Raw genomic sequence first — 17,075 nt, 5'->3', positions numbered from 1 at the left:
CAAACCAATTGTTTAGTTGAGAAATTCAACAAAACCATGACAGGCATTGTCATGGGTCTCTCTGACAAACTCAGAAGGAGATGGGATATCCTTTAGTCATGCCTACTTGTTGCCTTCAGAGAAGTACCAAAGAAAGGAGTAGGTTTTCCCCCTTTGAACTTATGTTTCATCATCCTGTAAGGGGACCATATTGTCTAGTGAAGGAAGGCTGGGTGAGACCTCTTAAAGATCCTAAACAGTACATAGTGGACTATGTACTTGGCCTACGTTCAAGGATGGCTGAGCACATGGAGAATTCTCTGAAAAAACAAAGGTCCTTAGCTTATCAGAATCAACATTAACACAATAATATAGGCCATAATAGGAGACTATATTTGCCTCTGCCCAGCCGGGCAGGGTATTTATTTCAAATGATAAGAAGGTGATACTTGGTTAGAAGGCACAATCCTGTACCATACTTTGAGACAAACAACATATAAGGAAAAGGGTTACACAGGCAAATTTGAGCAATGTTTGGCCACTTTTAACTCAGTGATACAAATCTCAAGTATTGCCAAAAAACACTAGACACAGCAAGGTAGAACGCAATGGTTAGGCTGTGTAAGTGTTTACAACAGTCGACGTTTCGATCCCTTTTTGCTCTAGTTAGTTGGGATCATCCTCAGGACTAAAGTTTTAAAAGCATTTGCCTGCCTGAATTACTTTAGAATCCTCCCCGAATTCAATTAGTTAAATTGAGACCAGGGAGTCTAGTCTTGCCAACAGCGCCTGTGGCTGGAGTGGGTGAGAGACCTCTGTGCTATTTGCAGGTGGTCGAGGTCCGGGCAGTATTAATCTGCTGTGAAGTCCGGATTGCTTCTCGGAGAGTCCTTCGACTCAGAATGGTAGGGATAACCGAGGTCCAGAATGGTTCTTTGGATGTTTTTCTCGAAGGACTGGAGGCTCCGTGGAATCAGGAGTCTGTAGACTTGGATACAATGTCCAATCGGTCTGCTGCTTCGAGGAGCAGTCAAATACATGGAGAAAGCATCCCAAAAACTTGAGGCCAGTCAAGAGTGCCAGCAGCTCTGGTATGACCAATGGCTGCACTTATAGAGTTGCATCCATGGCAGAAGGTTTGAGTTTTAGAGCCGGTGGCTCCCATGACTCTCCAGGATAAATTGAGTGGACCCTACACTATCCTTGAAAGAAAAGGGGAGCCACCTATCTGGTGGACCTTGACACTTCTAGGAACCCCAAGAGGTTGGCCCATGTAACCTGCCTTAAACCCTACCATGACAGGGCTGATGTGGCCATGCAGTGAACCTTTCCCTGACCTTCCCTCTTCCAACCCTAAGTGCTAATCTCTTCTCATTGAACCTTGGTCACAGAAGCTGGTGTACACATGATGTGGGCAGTGGGGACAGCCTACCTGTCAAAAATAAAATATGCAGGCAGACTGATCAAGTCAAAGAGAGCATCAAAGCAGAAGTATGCTGAAAATGGAAGTCATTGAAACATCGCCCAGTCCATTTGTGTCAGACCCAAAACGTCATTCCAGGGGTGGAAAATCAGAGCTGAGGTGGACTATAGGGGCCTGAATGCAGTGACCAAGACAAATGCACACACAATTCCTAGGGCAGACAAACTGATTGACAGGCTAGGGCAGTCAAATTTCTCAGTGCATTTGATTTCACATAAAGGTACTGGCAGATGGGTTTGACCCCTGGGGCAAATGAAAAATCAGTATTCTCAATCCCTGATGGACATTATCAATTTATAGTAATGACAGTTAGACTAAAGAATTCCCCAACCAACTTCCAAAGGCTGCTGAACAAAGTACTTGCTGGGGTGGACTATTTTAGTGCATATCCTGATGATATTGCTGTCTATAGCTCCACTTGGCAGGATCACCTGTTCCCCCTTGGGAAGGTTTGCGAGGCTCTGCAGAGTGAAGGCCTCAGTATGAAGGCAAGCAAGTGCAAGATAGGGCAGGGATCTGCAGTATACTTTGGCCACCTTGGTGGTGGAGGCCAAGTTTCCATTCTTACAACCCAATATCCAGACAAATGTGGACTGGATAGCTCCAACCACCCAGACTCAAGTCACTGTGTTCCTTGGCCTGACTGGGTCCTACAGCAGGTTGTGAAGGGGTATGGTTTCATTGTGACACACCTCCCAGAACTGACTCCCAGAAAGATACAAAAGAAGGTAAACTAGACAGTGAGCTGTCAAAAGGCATTTGGCACTCTGAAGTAAGCAATGTGGTAAGTACCAGTTCTGCAAGCTTCAGATTATTCTAAGCAGTCAAGAGAACAGACAGATGCCTTCAAACATGAGATAGGAGTGATCCTTTCCCAAATCAAGGATAATGACCATAACCACCTTTTTGCTATCATAAGTAACTGGTTACTCCCCAAAGAGTAGCCTTGGAGTGCCATTAAGAAGGAGCTGTTGCTGTGGTTTGGTCCCTGACGAAGTTGAGACTGTACTTTTTTGGTTCTCACTTCCTAGGTCAAACTGACCACAGGTCTCCCAGATAGCTGCTGCAAATGAAACTGTTGAGGTGGTCCATTTCCCTACATGGTATTGACTTTACAGTGGAGCACAGACTAGGGAATGACCATGGTAATGCAGATTGCCTTTCCAGTTTTTTCCACAAAGATGATAAAGTCTCTCTTGGGAATGGTTAGTCTCATTCTCTTTTATTTGGGGGTGTGGTTTTGTAGTCAAGTGCCCCTTTTAGAAATGGGAACTCACTTTGTGCCTATTATTCAATGCAATTGTGGGAGAACGTGCACTGGGTTCCTGCTAACCTGGTCCCCAGTGCCAGATCTATTTACATAAACTGTATAATTGTGTCCCAAATCGGCAATACCTTTAGCACCCCCTATAGGTCCCTAGTAATTGGCACCCCTTGTTCCTACGGCAAGATGACTGCAGTGGGACCCTGGGACCTTCAGCATGTGTTATGCTACCCCAAAGGACCCCTAACCAACTCATACAGACTGCCATTGCAGGCTGCATGTCTTTATGAAGACAAAAGTGAAACCACAACATGGCACGCATCCTTGTGTGTCATGCCTTTAGACACTGCATACAGTATAGGTAAGTCACCCCTACAGCAGGCCTTATAGCTCAATGACAGCGTGCCCTATTCTACATATGTTCACATATCTGCAGGAGCAGACATGCCCCTGTGCTGGCCAGTTTAATTACTTCCAGTACAAGTGACCAGGGAAGCCATTTTAAGTAAATGTGCTGGACACTAGTCAAAAACAAGTTCCTCAGCTACATGCAAGCTTCAGTGAAACCAAAGATGTTTAGTTTCAAACATATTGTATTATTAAACCCACATTGATTACAGTGATGGATTTATTAATGCCTGCACCCAGAGGGCACCTTAGAGATGCCCATTGAAAAGCCAACTATTAGTGTGCTGGCTGACTGGTTTTGACCAGCATGCCACCACAGATGAGTTTCTGACCCCCAGGGGTTAGAGTACACATTCTCAGGAGGTCAGAAACAAAGACTGCTGAGGCGGGTGGTGTTTTACACCCCCTACAGACGGATCACCAATAGATTATTGTTCCAAGACAGGGAGCTTTAAAAACCCATTGCCTTTGGTATGCAAATCTGTTTACCCTCATAGGTTATGTGATGCCAACCCCTAAGGCCAGGGCCCATTAGGCACTTGGAGTAGTGGGTAAAGTAGGAGTCAAAGAGGAGTTTCCATCCCCAGGCTAGTTCTACCCCTAAGGTGGCCTACATGAAGTGCATACAAAAATTCATAGTCTGCCATCTGATGCTGGTTAGGAGGAGGTGTGGATCACAATAGGATGCTAAATGTCAGAGTGCATTTTAATAGTGGATTATCAGATGACCACTGTCCCTGGGCAAGTTCCTACTCAATTAGTCAGTAACCATACTAACTTATAATTTCATAAAGAAGCATACATGAGCACTGGGGGCAATAATTTCACACAAAAGAATGTTTACTTCATAAGAAATTATAAGGATTACAACATTAAAAGAATATCTGGATATCATTCTTTTGCCAGTCTGGCAACAAATAAAAGTGTAATAATCATAGAAAAAGTACAATTATCATCTCAATTCAATGAACTTCAGTAATACACATGGTTTATAACAAGAATACTGAATGTTACAACCGAGAGTAATCATGAGCATTAGTGTACTATTGGGATCAACTAAGCACTACAGCCAATATGCTTTGTGGTTACCAGCCACTTCTTCAGGGATACAATATAAACTTTCCTGTTCTTCCTTTTTTATGCACTTCTAATAATTCACTCTATTATGTATATTCTATTGGGGTTTCAAACACAACCTTATATCGCATAATGTTGTCTGAGGATCACCAACATGTGATATTTCAAAAAACAATTATGAGCCCAAAATGAAAACGAGTTTCCCAACACGTATCATCTCTCACTGATTGTTCTAGCTCAATTTCAACCAGACTGCAGCTCATCTATTTCCATTCTGTAGCGGTGCTTTGAGGTCAAACAGACAAAACTGTAATCTATACAATTTCCCATGAAATAAGTATAATTATTCTGTATGAAATTATTGCTCCCCATGTACATATATACACGTAAACGTCAGAATGTGCTAGTGAATGGTACAAGGAAGGACACGTGCACGCCAGCAAATGTCTATGCAGTGGATCATGCTATTAATTTCTGGCATAATCATTCTAAATGTAAACAAGATGTAAAGGAAGCAACAGAACTTAACTGAAGCTGAAGTTTACAATGATAGCTGAGTGATGTTGAAGAATGCATTAATCCCTGCCGCAGGTAAGATGCCACAATCAAAAGATCATAAGAATTCCGACTACATCAATGTACATTAGCGTAAGTTACCTTGACACGTCTGACAGCAGCCATCTGACGTCATCTCTATAGTACCCTGAAAGAATCAGAGGAAGTTGAGTATTATTTTGAGTGGCACATGTCATACTAGGATCTGCCAAACATGGAATAATGCATACAAGCGCAGGCAAAAGGCAGTGAAATGTGAAAGGCGGTCAAATGAAGTTAATGTTAAACAAGAAGAGAAGTACAGAAGAGAAATATATGAAGATATTATATAAACAAGTTTAAGGTCATCGTGCTTTAAAAGAGACCATAACACAATAACACCATTGATTTAAGAGTGATTTATGCTTGGCATTGAGCTAAAGCTATGTCTTAATCGTAAAGTTCTGCCAAATGATCAAGATCTAAGATCAGTAGCCTCAAAACAATACATTCAGCAATAGTACATTAAATTAGAAGGCTGCCCCTCCCTCCTACTGAAACAGCCATTCTACACCTTTTAGGCAGGGTGGTATGACTGAACCACACACGCCTTTACAATGTGGGCAATACAATAAACGCATTGTTACACACAAGTCATTACAACGACTTGCCTTAGGGAAGCTGCTGGACTTTGGAATAGCATCATTTACTATTCAAACTTCAGTCCGTGTAATGTTAGGGAGGATGTTGGACTTAAAATCCCAAACCAGTCCAGCAGCGTATTCCCTAAAGCAAGTCATTGTAATAACTTGAGTGCTAAAGTATGTGTGGTAACAACGCATTTGTTGTAGTGCCTGCATTGTAAAGGCACTACATGGGAAAGGGTGTTTCCCGTTAAGAGGCAAGCTCCAGAAGACAAACGATGGTCGGCTGCTGTCTAATAACTAGTAGCCCTCTCAGCTGCCTTTCTTACAATGGGTTAACTGACTATAGTTGGTAGCCTCCAAATTAAGCACTGCCATAAATATGTTTGCCTTATTCCGAGCCTAACTTGGAGAATGTGTAGAAACTTAGCTAACCTCTCCCAGACATTGCCTGGTGCCACACATGGATCCACAGTATTCTGTTGCTAGGTTCCACATCCTGAAAGTTTTACAGCAAAATCGCAAACTATTTGTAGCTTGTATATCAAAATGAGATCAAGTTGTGCAATAAGCTAAAAGCTCTGAACCCTTCTCATCATTTCAAGATCATTTCCAGGATGCATTGTTTTCCTATAGAAGTTTCCAATATAACAGACTCTGGGCCTGATTACGAGTTTGTCGGTCCATGGGTAGTCGGACCGACAGTGCACCTCCGCAACGGCAGTGGCACGGCAGCCTTGAGGCCGCAATATGCTTGGTGGGACCGCTGCGGTCCCGTTAAGCATATTATGAGTTTTCTCCCCGCCATGGGTTTCATGGTAGTTTCTCCGCCATGAAAACCGTGGCAGAGAGGAAACAAAGGGGGCCCCCGTTGCCTCTGGGCCATAAGGTGCATGCAGGGGGCCACATGTTATGCCCCCTGTGAGCATACACCTCATTACCTGAACGGCATGGACTGCACCAGTTTGTGCGGTGCAGGTACTGCATTTAATGTTCCCAATGCAGTACCCATTTCATAGGCACTGCCATTGGAGTGCCAATGAACAGCCCACCAGTGACTGAAAAAGTCATAATCTGGCGGTGGTGCACACACTGGTTTGGCGGTGCGATGACAGGGTGGTCCCGCTCCTGCACCGCCAAACTCGTGATTCGGCCCATAGTGTTTCTTCTGTGTTGAACAGCTAAGACAAAACAATTCGATGTGGAGAGATTAGTTTGGAAATTCTAAAAAACTCAAACTTCAAGTCAAGTGTATGATGGCTAGGGTCACAATTTAGGGCTCAACAACAGAATATAAACATAATTAGGGAATTAATACTCAAGGACAAAATGCAGCCTTTGTCTAAACAGGAGACACAAGGACCAAAAAATGGTTTGATTAGAAAAAGTGTGGGCTTCATTCTTCATAACCAGTTAGGCCCTCCTATGATTCAGATATATTGAATACCTTGGGGCAGATTTACAAGAAACTGACGCATCTATTTAGGTCCATCAGTTTCCCTGCGCCTGCGTGAAGAATTCTTGCACCACCATAGATGCGCCGTATTTACAATACGGAGCAAGGAGTGACAGATGCGTCAGAAATTCTGACACATCTGTTGGCAAAAAAGTCATGCATTGCTGGAGTCATATCGCTGACACGACGCATCTCCAGCAATGCTTGTTTCGACCTATTCCCATTACAGTGCGACACTCCTCACATCTGCATCCTAAAATTCACGCAGTGAAATTTTGTACATTTCACTGCGTCACTTTTTCGAGTCTTTCCTGTGTGGGAACTCCTACCATACATACATAATACCTGACGCAGGTATAATGTCACGCATGGCTATACAATGTGACGCATCTCCCTAGATGTGCAACGTTTAAAATTTGCCGAATTTTTTTCGCAGCCGTTGCATCACAAAAGTGACACAACAGCAGCGTAAAAGTGATGAAAGGGGCTTGTAAATCTGCCCTGTAGGTTTTTTAGCCAAGCACAACTTCTTTGGAACTGTCTTCCAGATGATCTAAGACTCAACCCTTACTTGTTATCCTTCTGGATATACTAAAACATGTATCTATTCAGAACATATCTTAATGTCTAAACCTGTTTCTTCCTCCTCCTTTCCTGGCCTCCGCCAAGCTTATACTCTTGCATCGATTACTATGTTTCATGTGAGGCACTCTGCTGGCCCAAAGGCTAGGACTCCTACAAATATTTTAAGCAAATGTATGACTTTGGGTCTTTCACATTTTTAGAATCAGAGTAGAATCTGTTGTGTGAAATCTCGACCATCATAAATCACTCATCAACGTCCAATCTGTTGGAGGTAATTTTATGCATATTTGGCCCTAAGGACTCTTCTGTGGAGAAAATTGTAGATAAATGATTCAGCAACCCTCTGAGTGACTGATCAAAGTGTAATACACTTACCGGCTGGCAGATTTCAGGTGCAAAGGGAGAGCAAATTGTATTTTCTACCACCACTGTAAATGTTGTTCCAGTTTGCTCACATTTGTATGTAGTGCAATTCAAATCGGGGTTCCTCCAAACTTCTCCAGGCTAAAGTGAAAATACAGGAAAGAGTTTTATGCAGGCACAGGTATTTTCTACAGCAGGCTCTTGCATAGAAATCGTAATAGGTACTTAAAGACCCATCTCTAACCTCCCCCATTCTATAAAGCCCTCACCCACCCCTGAAGAAACGCTCCACCAAGACACGGGCCCCAAACTTAATAAAGAGATACCTGGTGAACCTCCTGAGTTCCATCCTCCATCTCCACCACACAAGCCACCTGGACGCAGGAGCCGCAGCATTCACCATCCTTCTGGATCACCATGTAACCCTGCAGGGGAGCAATTGGTACACATATAGTTACTGAGCCTGCACATTTTGTGAACAAGGTGTGAATGCACAAGACAGGAATGAGAAGTCTTTAGCATATGCAGGCATCTCATGGCTTTTTGTGGTGCACTCCAGCTCAATCACACTGCAGGCAAAACATTCTGCTAGATGCTCAAGTGAGGCAACCATACGCAGCAACAGAAAGCTCTTACCCTTTTCAGCTGCAGGCCCAGTGGATGGGGTCTAGACTACATTATATCCCATTCAAACTCGCCTAGCAGGCATTATTACTTCATCTGTACCTTCTGAATACTTCCATCCATTCACCCCATCAACTTTGTTTGAAAGAGTATACACCACTATAGACATTATCTTCTTAGAGCCCACCAAGCTTAAAAGATGAAAAATAATCACTTTGGAACAAATACCAACTATTTTATACAATACAGAGAATGGTGGATTTGCTACAATGACCTGCACATTAATATCAGTTCTCTTAATCACATTGACTTTAGTCTCAATTTTACAAACAAAGTTCAAAAACAGCGCAGCTTTGGTGTTTGATGCACATCCACCTAGGGCATCCACAAGTACCTCCTGCCCAAATATAAATTCAGGCAGTAAGTCCCAATATCAAAAACATTACACCAGTGCACATCCAAGATAGTCACTTTTATCCCTTGTGCAATTCAGCAATTTCTTGTCCATCAATGTTCTTTATCAGAATCGAATTCCAGTAGCCATATGATGTTGGTAATTCAATTTTATTATTCAATCGACAATGATCCACAGCCAACTATTTTATGAATTGGGTAACATTAATTTACAAATGCTTTCAGGCTGGTGCAACAACTGATGATTCGACAGCACAGGGATCAGCAAATGAAGTGACACATTTTACGCTGAAAGGCACACACATCACACTGCCTTCCTGGATCTCCCCACATTCCAGTTACAGCAAGCATCCACAGTTTGATATGGCGGAATCAATAAAATGGCAGTCATATACTAGGGTCAGATGGTTAACATGTTCATTTTTCATTTTAACACAATGTATATAACCCTCTAAAAACTTTTTCCAAATATAGTGGATCTGCGGATCTTATTCAAACAGTTGATGGAGCCACGATCTGCCTTTCTTCAGGTGAATGCATGAAGACATGGTTCTAGTCTTATTACCTTCGGTGTTCAATGTGTGTGTCCCAGCAGTGCCTTCTAATTTATCAAGTACCAACCCTCGGGCTGATAGATAAATGGCTCAGTGATTAAAAGTAGCGCATATTTTAGCCCATCTGACACCAGAGCAGTAGAAAAGATGATCCTGACTTTATGAGGTCTGCATAGAAGGGACAATAAAGAAGCACAGGCAAATCTATAAAAGATGTATTGCTAAGTAACTCTTCCAAACCTTTCTAAAAGGGTATTTTTCTTACATGAGTGCAATCTAATTTAGCATTCTAGGAATAATTGATTATTGATCCAAATATATCTGTCACCAAGGGGTCGAGAGCCATGCTGAGGCATAAAGAAGAGAGACCAGCGGACGTTTTTCATGGAGATCAGCGCTGACTTGTAAATCAATTTATCTTTCAGACAAATGTTGAACTTGTGACTGCCTGGAGCCTATCTTTCTTACTATAAACTTTAGAGTATCTGGTTCTTGCCTAAACATCTTTTATTTATTATGCCCCATGTTTGTGTTGCCATACACCTTCATAAGCTTCACACTGTTTTGCAATAGTGTGTGGTGACTCAGTTCTAACATGACAATACACTCACAGAATTGCAAGTGTGTTTAAAAGCTAAGACAAGCGGGGCTGGAATAAAGTGTCAAATAAGCAAACTGGGGAAATTAAATTTGTCATAAATCCCAACTTCTCCCACTTGTCCAAAGGGCAAATTAGTTTAGATGTTTGTTCCGATTTTTCTTTAACTGATAAAAGTGATAATAATTCATCCAGTTCATGGACAATAGACAGTTTTCTACAAAGAAAAGTTGCACGCATAAACGTGACCTATAAATTAATAATGTTGATAATATTTATAGTAAACACCGCACACCGAATTTTCAATTGGAGTACAGGTACACAGAGGGTTGTATTGCCTGTCATTGGATTTCCCTCTTCTGCGTACAGTGAACACATGTAATTAGTCACACCTGCTTCTTTATCTACGTGTCATAGAGTGCATTATAAAAGGGGTTGCTGCATGCTTTTTGTCCCACCAAAAAGTTTAGAGTTTAGAAAAAGTGCCCAGCCTCTGCCACTAGAGTACTTCACTCATCCCTGAAGGCATCATGGTTAAAACACCACATTTATTATTAAATCGGACCATGTCATTGATCATCACCATGGTCTCAGATTCTTTTCTGATAATAAGGGGGCCCAATTCCATTACCGCCCCCTACAGTCACGAGAATGGACCACAGTGGATTACCTGCAGTCCCTTAGCACCCAGATAACATGCAGGCACCCCTGCCTGTTAAACTCTGTTCTGTTATCCTCACATGTGAAGATCAATGTATTATTCTTCAGCTGTAAACTCAAAGCTTTATGATCTAGGAGAACTGTGTTGTTACCATGCTGACAAACGGATCTCCTGTAAATGATTTGCCTCTGGTTTGAAAACATACTGTAGGAAGTGCTACAGTTATGCCAGAGTGAAACAGGAGCAGATAAATCCCAGTCCATACATCCAGGCTCATGAGTATAAATTGAAAATGTGCAAATGTGGGCGCTTAATTCACAAATGAGAGTCGTGAGATCAGAGTGGAGATGGAATTAATGCCGGCTAAAAGTCATGGAATGAGTAACGGGACGGGTACTCAAAGGCAGACTCTTCCACCCACCAATTCGCAAAAGCCCACACATACTCACACTCATCCACATGCACATTCACTCACAAGAACATACCCATGCACACGCTCAGTCCCAGCAGACAATGGCAGATAGACACGTATTCATTCAGGTTCACATGAAGCAACATTCAGCAAACACTTAGCAGGCCACAGTAGTTACATTGGGTGGAGGGAAGCAAAAAGGTGTCAGTGGTTTCTGAAGTCTTAAGGGAAAGAAGGGACTGATGGAAGATCATACCATCTCCTCTCATTGGATGACATTGTCATTGGTTAGTCAATAAGAGGAGAATCTTCCCTACCTCTACAATGCACCTGCTGACCCCACCATACTCTGTGACAAGGCGTGAGGGCCCAGGTCTGATTCTAACAGTGACTCTCCCCCTTGTCATGGGGTAGAGGACCTCAATGGGCTTTGCAGTGCTGATAAAGTCATGTCTTTAGGGCTGTGAAATCTTAAGCCAGGAAAAGCTTGGTTGAGGCTGTCAGGCGGCTGTGCATTAGCACATGCAAAATGCCTGGCTGCTTGACCCTGCTATGGTGAGGGTCTGCTACCCTAACACTCCTTATGCATTAAAAAAGCAAGGGGGTGGAACCTCAGAGCCCTGGAGCCCTTAATGACGAGACACCCTTGGCTGGTAGCAAAGCTGCTGGAACAAAATATACTTGATATCTGGTTGATGCACCTACAGTGCATATGGCCGGGATGCCTGTCACCCCCTCCTAACACAATCCCCAAGGATGGGAAGACGGACGCAGTTCTGAACTTTTGGAAGGCGGGAGGGAGTTACCCTCCCGGTCGTATTTATTAAAATATGAAACAAAATTAAAACATTAAATTAAAAGTTTCATATCATGTTCAATTTTCATTTATTACATTTCGATGAAGACATATTCATTGGCTAACCTTAACAAATCTCTAGTACAAAGGTTTTTCCTAGCCGAGTCTAACATCCTGCAAATGCATACTTTCTAAATTAAAATTGTACATCCTAGCATTACGGGCCAACGGCAAGGTCGCAACCGGTGTCAGATCCCTACTACCAAAACTCTCGCCCTCACGGTGTGAGTAGCGGCCGAGCAGAGGACTGTACCCTCTGTGCCAACTCCAATTTCCCTTGTCTTGTGGGGGCCCCCATTTTAACTCGACGCCATCTTAAAGGTCGTCCGAGGACCCGTGTGAGGTGTCTGTAAGAAGGCAGCGTGGACTCCCCCTCCCACCCCACACTGTCTATCACATCCGCCGTCACGGATATCCGGGCCCCGGGAAATTCGTAGGAGGTGCATATAGCCGCTTCCTCCCCTGGAAGGGGCCTATGGCCGTCTTCCCCTAGGCGACCCATACTTAGTGGGTGCCGCCTCCCCGTGGGAGGGGCCAATAGCCGCCTCCCCCCGGGCGCTCCCATCCATAGTGGGTGGCGCCCCCCTCTAGGGACCTTGAAATTACTCCTCACCGATCATGACCTTACCGCCCGACCAAAAAATAAATACGACATTTGATTACCTACTAAGGGAGAAAATTATCCTGTTTATTCGCAATATTTGTCTATACTACCAGAAACAGTACCTTAAGACGTTCATCATATCACTAAATTAGACCATTATATACCGCTTAAACAAAGGGAAGAAGATGTTATCAAAGAAAATTACTTTATTGCAGTACTAACATTGCCATAAGGGGCTGGTGGGTGGGTCAAAAATTGCTCCTTGTTCCGTCGAGGGGTCACGTGCAACGAGTGGGTGCAGCTTCCAAGCACAGGAACAAGAGGATGCTTCTTCGTATTCCCGCTCACTTTATTCCTCTTCGGGAGGGCGTGAACCCTCCGCTGGTACGCCTACTGGGCGTGGCCATCGGTGTAGGTGTCTAGGACAACCCCTCTTGGGCGGGAAAAAGGCGCGCCCCGGCTACGCCGCTTCGGGCATACCAGCCGTGACACGCCCCCTGCCCAAAATGGTTTCCCCGGAGGATCCGGGCCCCCGACCATACGTTCGGGGGGACCGAGTGGTTGCCCCTTTCCATATGGCAGGGATGCCTGTCACCCCCTCCCATCACAATCCCCAAGGATGGGAAGACGGACGCAGTTCTGAACTTTTGGAAGGCGGGAGGGAGTTACCCTCCCGGCCGTATTTATTAAAATATGAAACAAAATTAAAACATTAAATTAAAAGTTTCATTTCATGTACAATTTTCATTTATTACATTTCGATGAAGACATATTCATTGGCTAACCTTAACAAATCTCTAGTACAAAGGTTTTTCCTAGCCGAGTCTAACATCCTGCAAATGCATACTTTCTAAATTAAAATTGTACATCCTAGCATTACGGGCCAATGGCAAGGTCGCAACCGGTGTCAGATCCCTACTACCAAAACTCTTGCCCTCACGGTGTGAGTGGCGGCCGCGCAGAGGACAATACCCTCTGTGCCAACTCCAATTTCCCTTGTCTTGTGGAGGCCCCCATTTTAACTCGACGCCATCTTCAAAGGTCGTCCGAGGACCCGTGTGAGGTGTCTGTAAGAAGGCAGCGTTGGCTCCCCCTCCCACCCCACACTGTCTATCCCATCCGCCGTCGCGGATATCCGGGCCCCGGGAAATTCATAGGAGGTGCATATAGCCGCCTCCTCCCCTGGAAGGGGCCTATGGCCGTCTTCCCCTAGGCGGCCCATACTTAGTGGGTGCCGCCTCCCCATGGGAGGGGCCAATGGCCGCCTCCCCCCGGGCGCTCCCATCCATAGTGGGTGGCGCCCCCCTCTAGGGACCTTGAAATTACTGCTCACCGATCATGACCTTACCGCCACAGGCCGGATAGTTGACCGGCTATCCGGCCCCCCCACAAACTCCTCCTAAAGGTCATGCTTTCTTAAACCCCCTAGCCATGCTATGAAGTCTCCTATGAGTAAGACATTCCCCTCCCTGGACAAGTGAACCCCATCATCGAGATACATGTGATCCCCCCGAATACACCCATGCGGAATACTGTGCAACTGCGCCGAGCGAAACAACCTACCAATTTTGTTGTTGACCTTTTTTACTGAATGGTTCAGTGCCGACACCGAGAGGCCTCCCCGCCACACCTTCCTGGGAATCATGTGGGACCATGCTATCGTGCACCCCGGGATCCTTCTCGCTAGCCAGCTAACGGTAGACAAAACTCGCTCGAGTAGTACTCGCCTACCGAGTGTCACCATGTCATTGCTCCCCAGGTGTACTATGATTACAGATGGCGGTGACCTTTGCCGCCCTAAGAGTACCTCGACAAAAGATTCAAACTGGTCAATACAGAGCCCGCCCCTTCCGTGGAAGGTCACTCTGTACCCGTATTCCCCAGCTGCGTGAGTCACGTCACCTGCTTTGAATACGTCCCCGGCCCGCCTCACGTATGAGTGGCCCACGACCCACACCACTCTCTCCTCAGCCGGTGATCTCTGACCGCTGGTCCCCTGGTGCCGGGTCGACTGCAAATTCTGCCCCGCATAACATGCTTGCGAAACTGTAAATCAAACAGAAGACAAGAAGCGTGAGTGCATGTAACTTGACTTCACAACATGTGCAATCGCACATACCTTTTAAAACAATTTGAGGACCATCGTCCCAGTTGTTTCACCTCTTCAACACTCTAACCCCTGGCTGTAGCCTCAGTAGCAGCCCCTATCCTAAAGGAGTGGGTCCCAAAATCGCACGGGTCCAAGCCCGCAGCTGCGATTGCCATTATTAGCACCCTCTGAAACTGAAACCTCGTCAGTGGGGTGGCATCAATGTGTCTCAGCAGGCTCCCCCCCATGTATCCGCCCTTCGCGCCAAATATTCCTCAACGCACTTTACCAGGCACATGGGGGACCCTCGCATGCGCTGGACAACAATACTGTCTCCCATAGCTCTCTGGTCAGTCTTGGACTTGGCTATTGTGACTACCATTGAATCACCCCTAATCAGGATGTGATCCCGACACAGACCTCCCTCCACATCTTTCTTATTCTTTGCGACCAGTTCGCTCACCCGCATAGCCCCATGGAACGCTAATGCGAAAGCTGCCCGGAACAGAAGTGCTTCGAAATGGGAGGAACATGTCGTGGGAAGTATCGATATAAGCAGGGACAACCTTTCTAACCCAATCGGGCGCCTCTCGTCTACTGTACGACCTTCCAGGCGTTGCCAACCACGAAGGGCTTTCTTTACCAAAAAGGACAATGTCGGGTCCTTGATACCATGCGCCTGCGCCATGAATGAAATGGCGGCCCGGTGCCTATTGGCCGTTGCTACTGATCGGCCTTCCCTGTGTAATGCTACCAGAAACTCTAGGAAGCAATCCTCCTGACCCCATTTGTCCACCCCTGCCGGACCCAAAAATGCACAATAGGAACGAAACGCTCCTTCGTATGCCTTCCTCGTCCTGAGGGCTAAGCTTGCTGCCACGAGGTCTTGTAATCCGGGGCACCGAGTAGCCAGAGTGCTTCGGGAAATGGTGCCGCCGCTAGGTCCGCAGAAGGTAGATAACCCCTGAAAGCCTGCATGTGTGAACGAGAGAGTGCATCAGCAGCCTGATTCAGTACACCCGGCACATGTTTCGCCCTGAATTGCACGTTCAGTCTCATGCAAAGTAGTACGATTTCCTTCAATAATCTCAATATCCACTTGCAGCGTGCTGCCTGATTATTTATACATTCAACAACAGTCATATTGTCGGACCAAAACACCACAGAGCGATCTCTGAACTCATCCGGCCATGCCATCAGAGCCACAAAAATGGGGAATAACTCGAGGAACCCAATGTTACCTGTGAGACCGCTGGTGTGCCACCACGTCGGCCATGTTTGCGCCGACCATCGATTACCAAAGATGGCGCCAAATCCCACGCTCCCCTCCGAGTCGGTCCACAAACCCAGCTCGTCCGAAGACGCTAGCGGCTTGTTCCACACCACTCGACCGTTGAAATCCGCCAGAAATGCCAACCATATGCGCATGTCCTGGCGAACCTCTGCAGACAGTCTCGTGCGGTGGTGTCCTTCCTTGAGACCAACCATAGCTTGTGCGATAGAGCGGGAAAAGGGGCGGGCCATTGGTATCACTCTTAGGGCAAAGTTAAGCTGACCCACTGCTTGTTGTAACTGATAGAGGGTAACTTTCTCCTTGCTAAGGCACAGTTCCAGGGAAGCCCTGAATTTCGCTACTTTCCCTACTGGCAAACGGAAACATCCCTCCACAGAATCGAGCTCAATTCCCGAAAACTCGAGTGAAGTAGATGGTCCAACCGTCTTACCTGGTGCCAATGGCACTCCGAATCCCTTCATGAGGGTGCAAAATTCCTGTAGCGCCTGCTCACATTTTGTGTCGCCGGCTGCCCCCAAGAACAAAAAATCATCCAAGTAATGCATAACATGGCTATGGCCAGTGGCTTTGGTGAATGCCCATTCCAAAAAACAGCTGAATTTCTCAAAATAAGCACAAGAGATGGAGCAACCCATTGGCTTACATCTATCCATGTAGTAACGTCCCTGGAACACAAAGCCTAACAGACGCTGATCCCGTGGGTGTATCGGGGGCAACCGGAACGCCGACTCGATATATCTGACTTCGCCATCAGCGCTCCGGGCCCCAGGCGATTCAACATGGTGACGGCATCATCGAAGGATGCGTACCGCACCGAACAAACTCCCGTGTCAATCGCATCGTTCACCGAGAGACCCCTCGGAGCTGACAAGTTATGGATCAGCCTAAATTCCCCCGGGTCCTTCTTGGGAACCACTCCTAACGGGGAACAGATGAAATTAGTTACTGGCGGGTGCATATATGGGCCAGCAACCCGGCCAAGGGCAACCTCTTTTGCAATCTTCCTCTCCACCACCGCTGGATTATGCTGAGCCGACAGTTGGTTTCTACAAAGTGGTTCCCCACGAAAATCCCCCGCCGGGATGTGGAAACCATATAAGAAGCCATTCCTCAACACCCCAGCGGAGACATGATCAGGGTATTCGTTTAGCCAGGGGATCATTGCCATGATATCGA

At 45.7% G+C, this 17,075-nt stretch overlaps 1 protein-coding gene across 1 annotated transcript in view; it reads right to left on the bottom strand.

Annotated features, from left to right (window-relative positions):
• Positions 1-17,075, bottom strand: part of LOC147733195 (mucin-5AC-like) — a 231,555-nt gene that overhangs the window by 12,086 nt on the left and 202,394 nt on the right. Inside the window, exons 36-38 of the mRNA XM_086956006.1 lie at positions 8,120-8,218; positions 7,806-7,934; positions 4,869-4,914 (exon numbers count right to left, since the gene is read on the bottom strand). Coding sequence (XP_086812132.1) covers positions 4,869-4,914; positions 7,806-7,934; positions 8,120-8,218 — 274 coding nt within the window. The remainder of the gene's footprint in view (positions 1-4,868; positions 4,915-7,805; positions 7,935-8,119; positions 8,219-17,075) is intronic.

This window comes from Lissotriton vulgaris, chromosome 2_1 (genome assembly GCF_964263255.1).
Source record: "Lissotriton vulgaris chromosome 2_1, aLisVul1.2, whole genome shotgun sequence".
NCBI classification, from domain to species: Eukaryota; Metazoa; Chordata; class Amphibia; order Caudata; family Salamandridae; genus Lissotriton; species Lissotriton vulgaris.
Note: the sequence above shows the minus strand (reverse complement) of the source record. Positions and strands in the feature narration are given on the sequence as shown.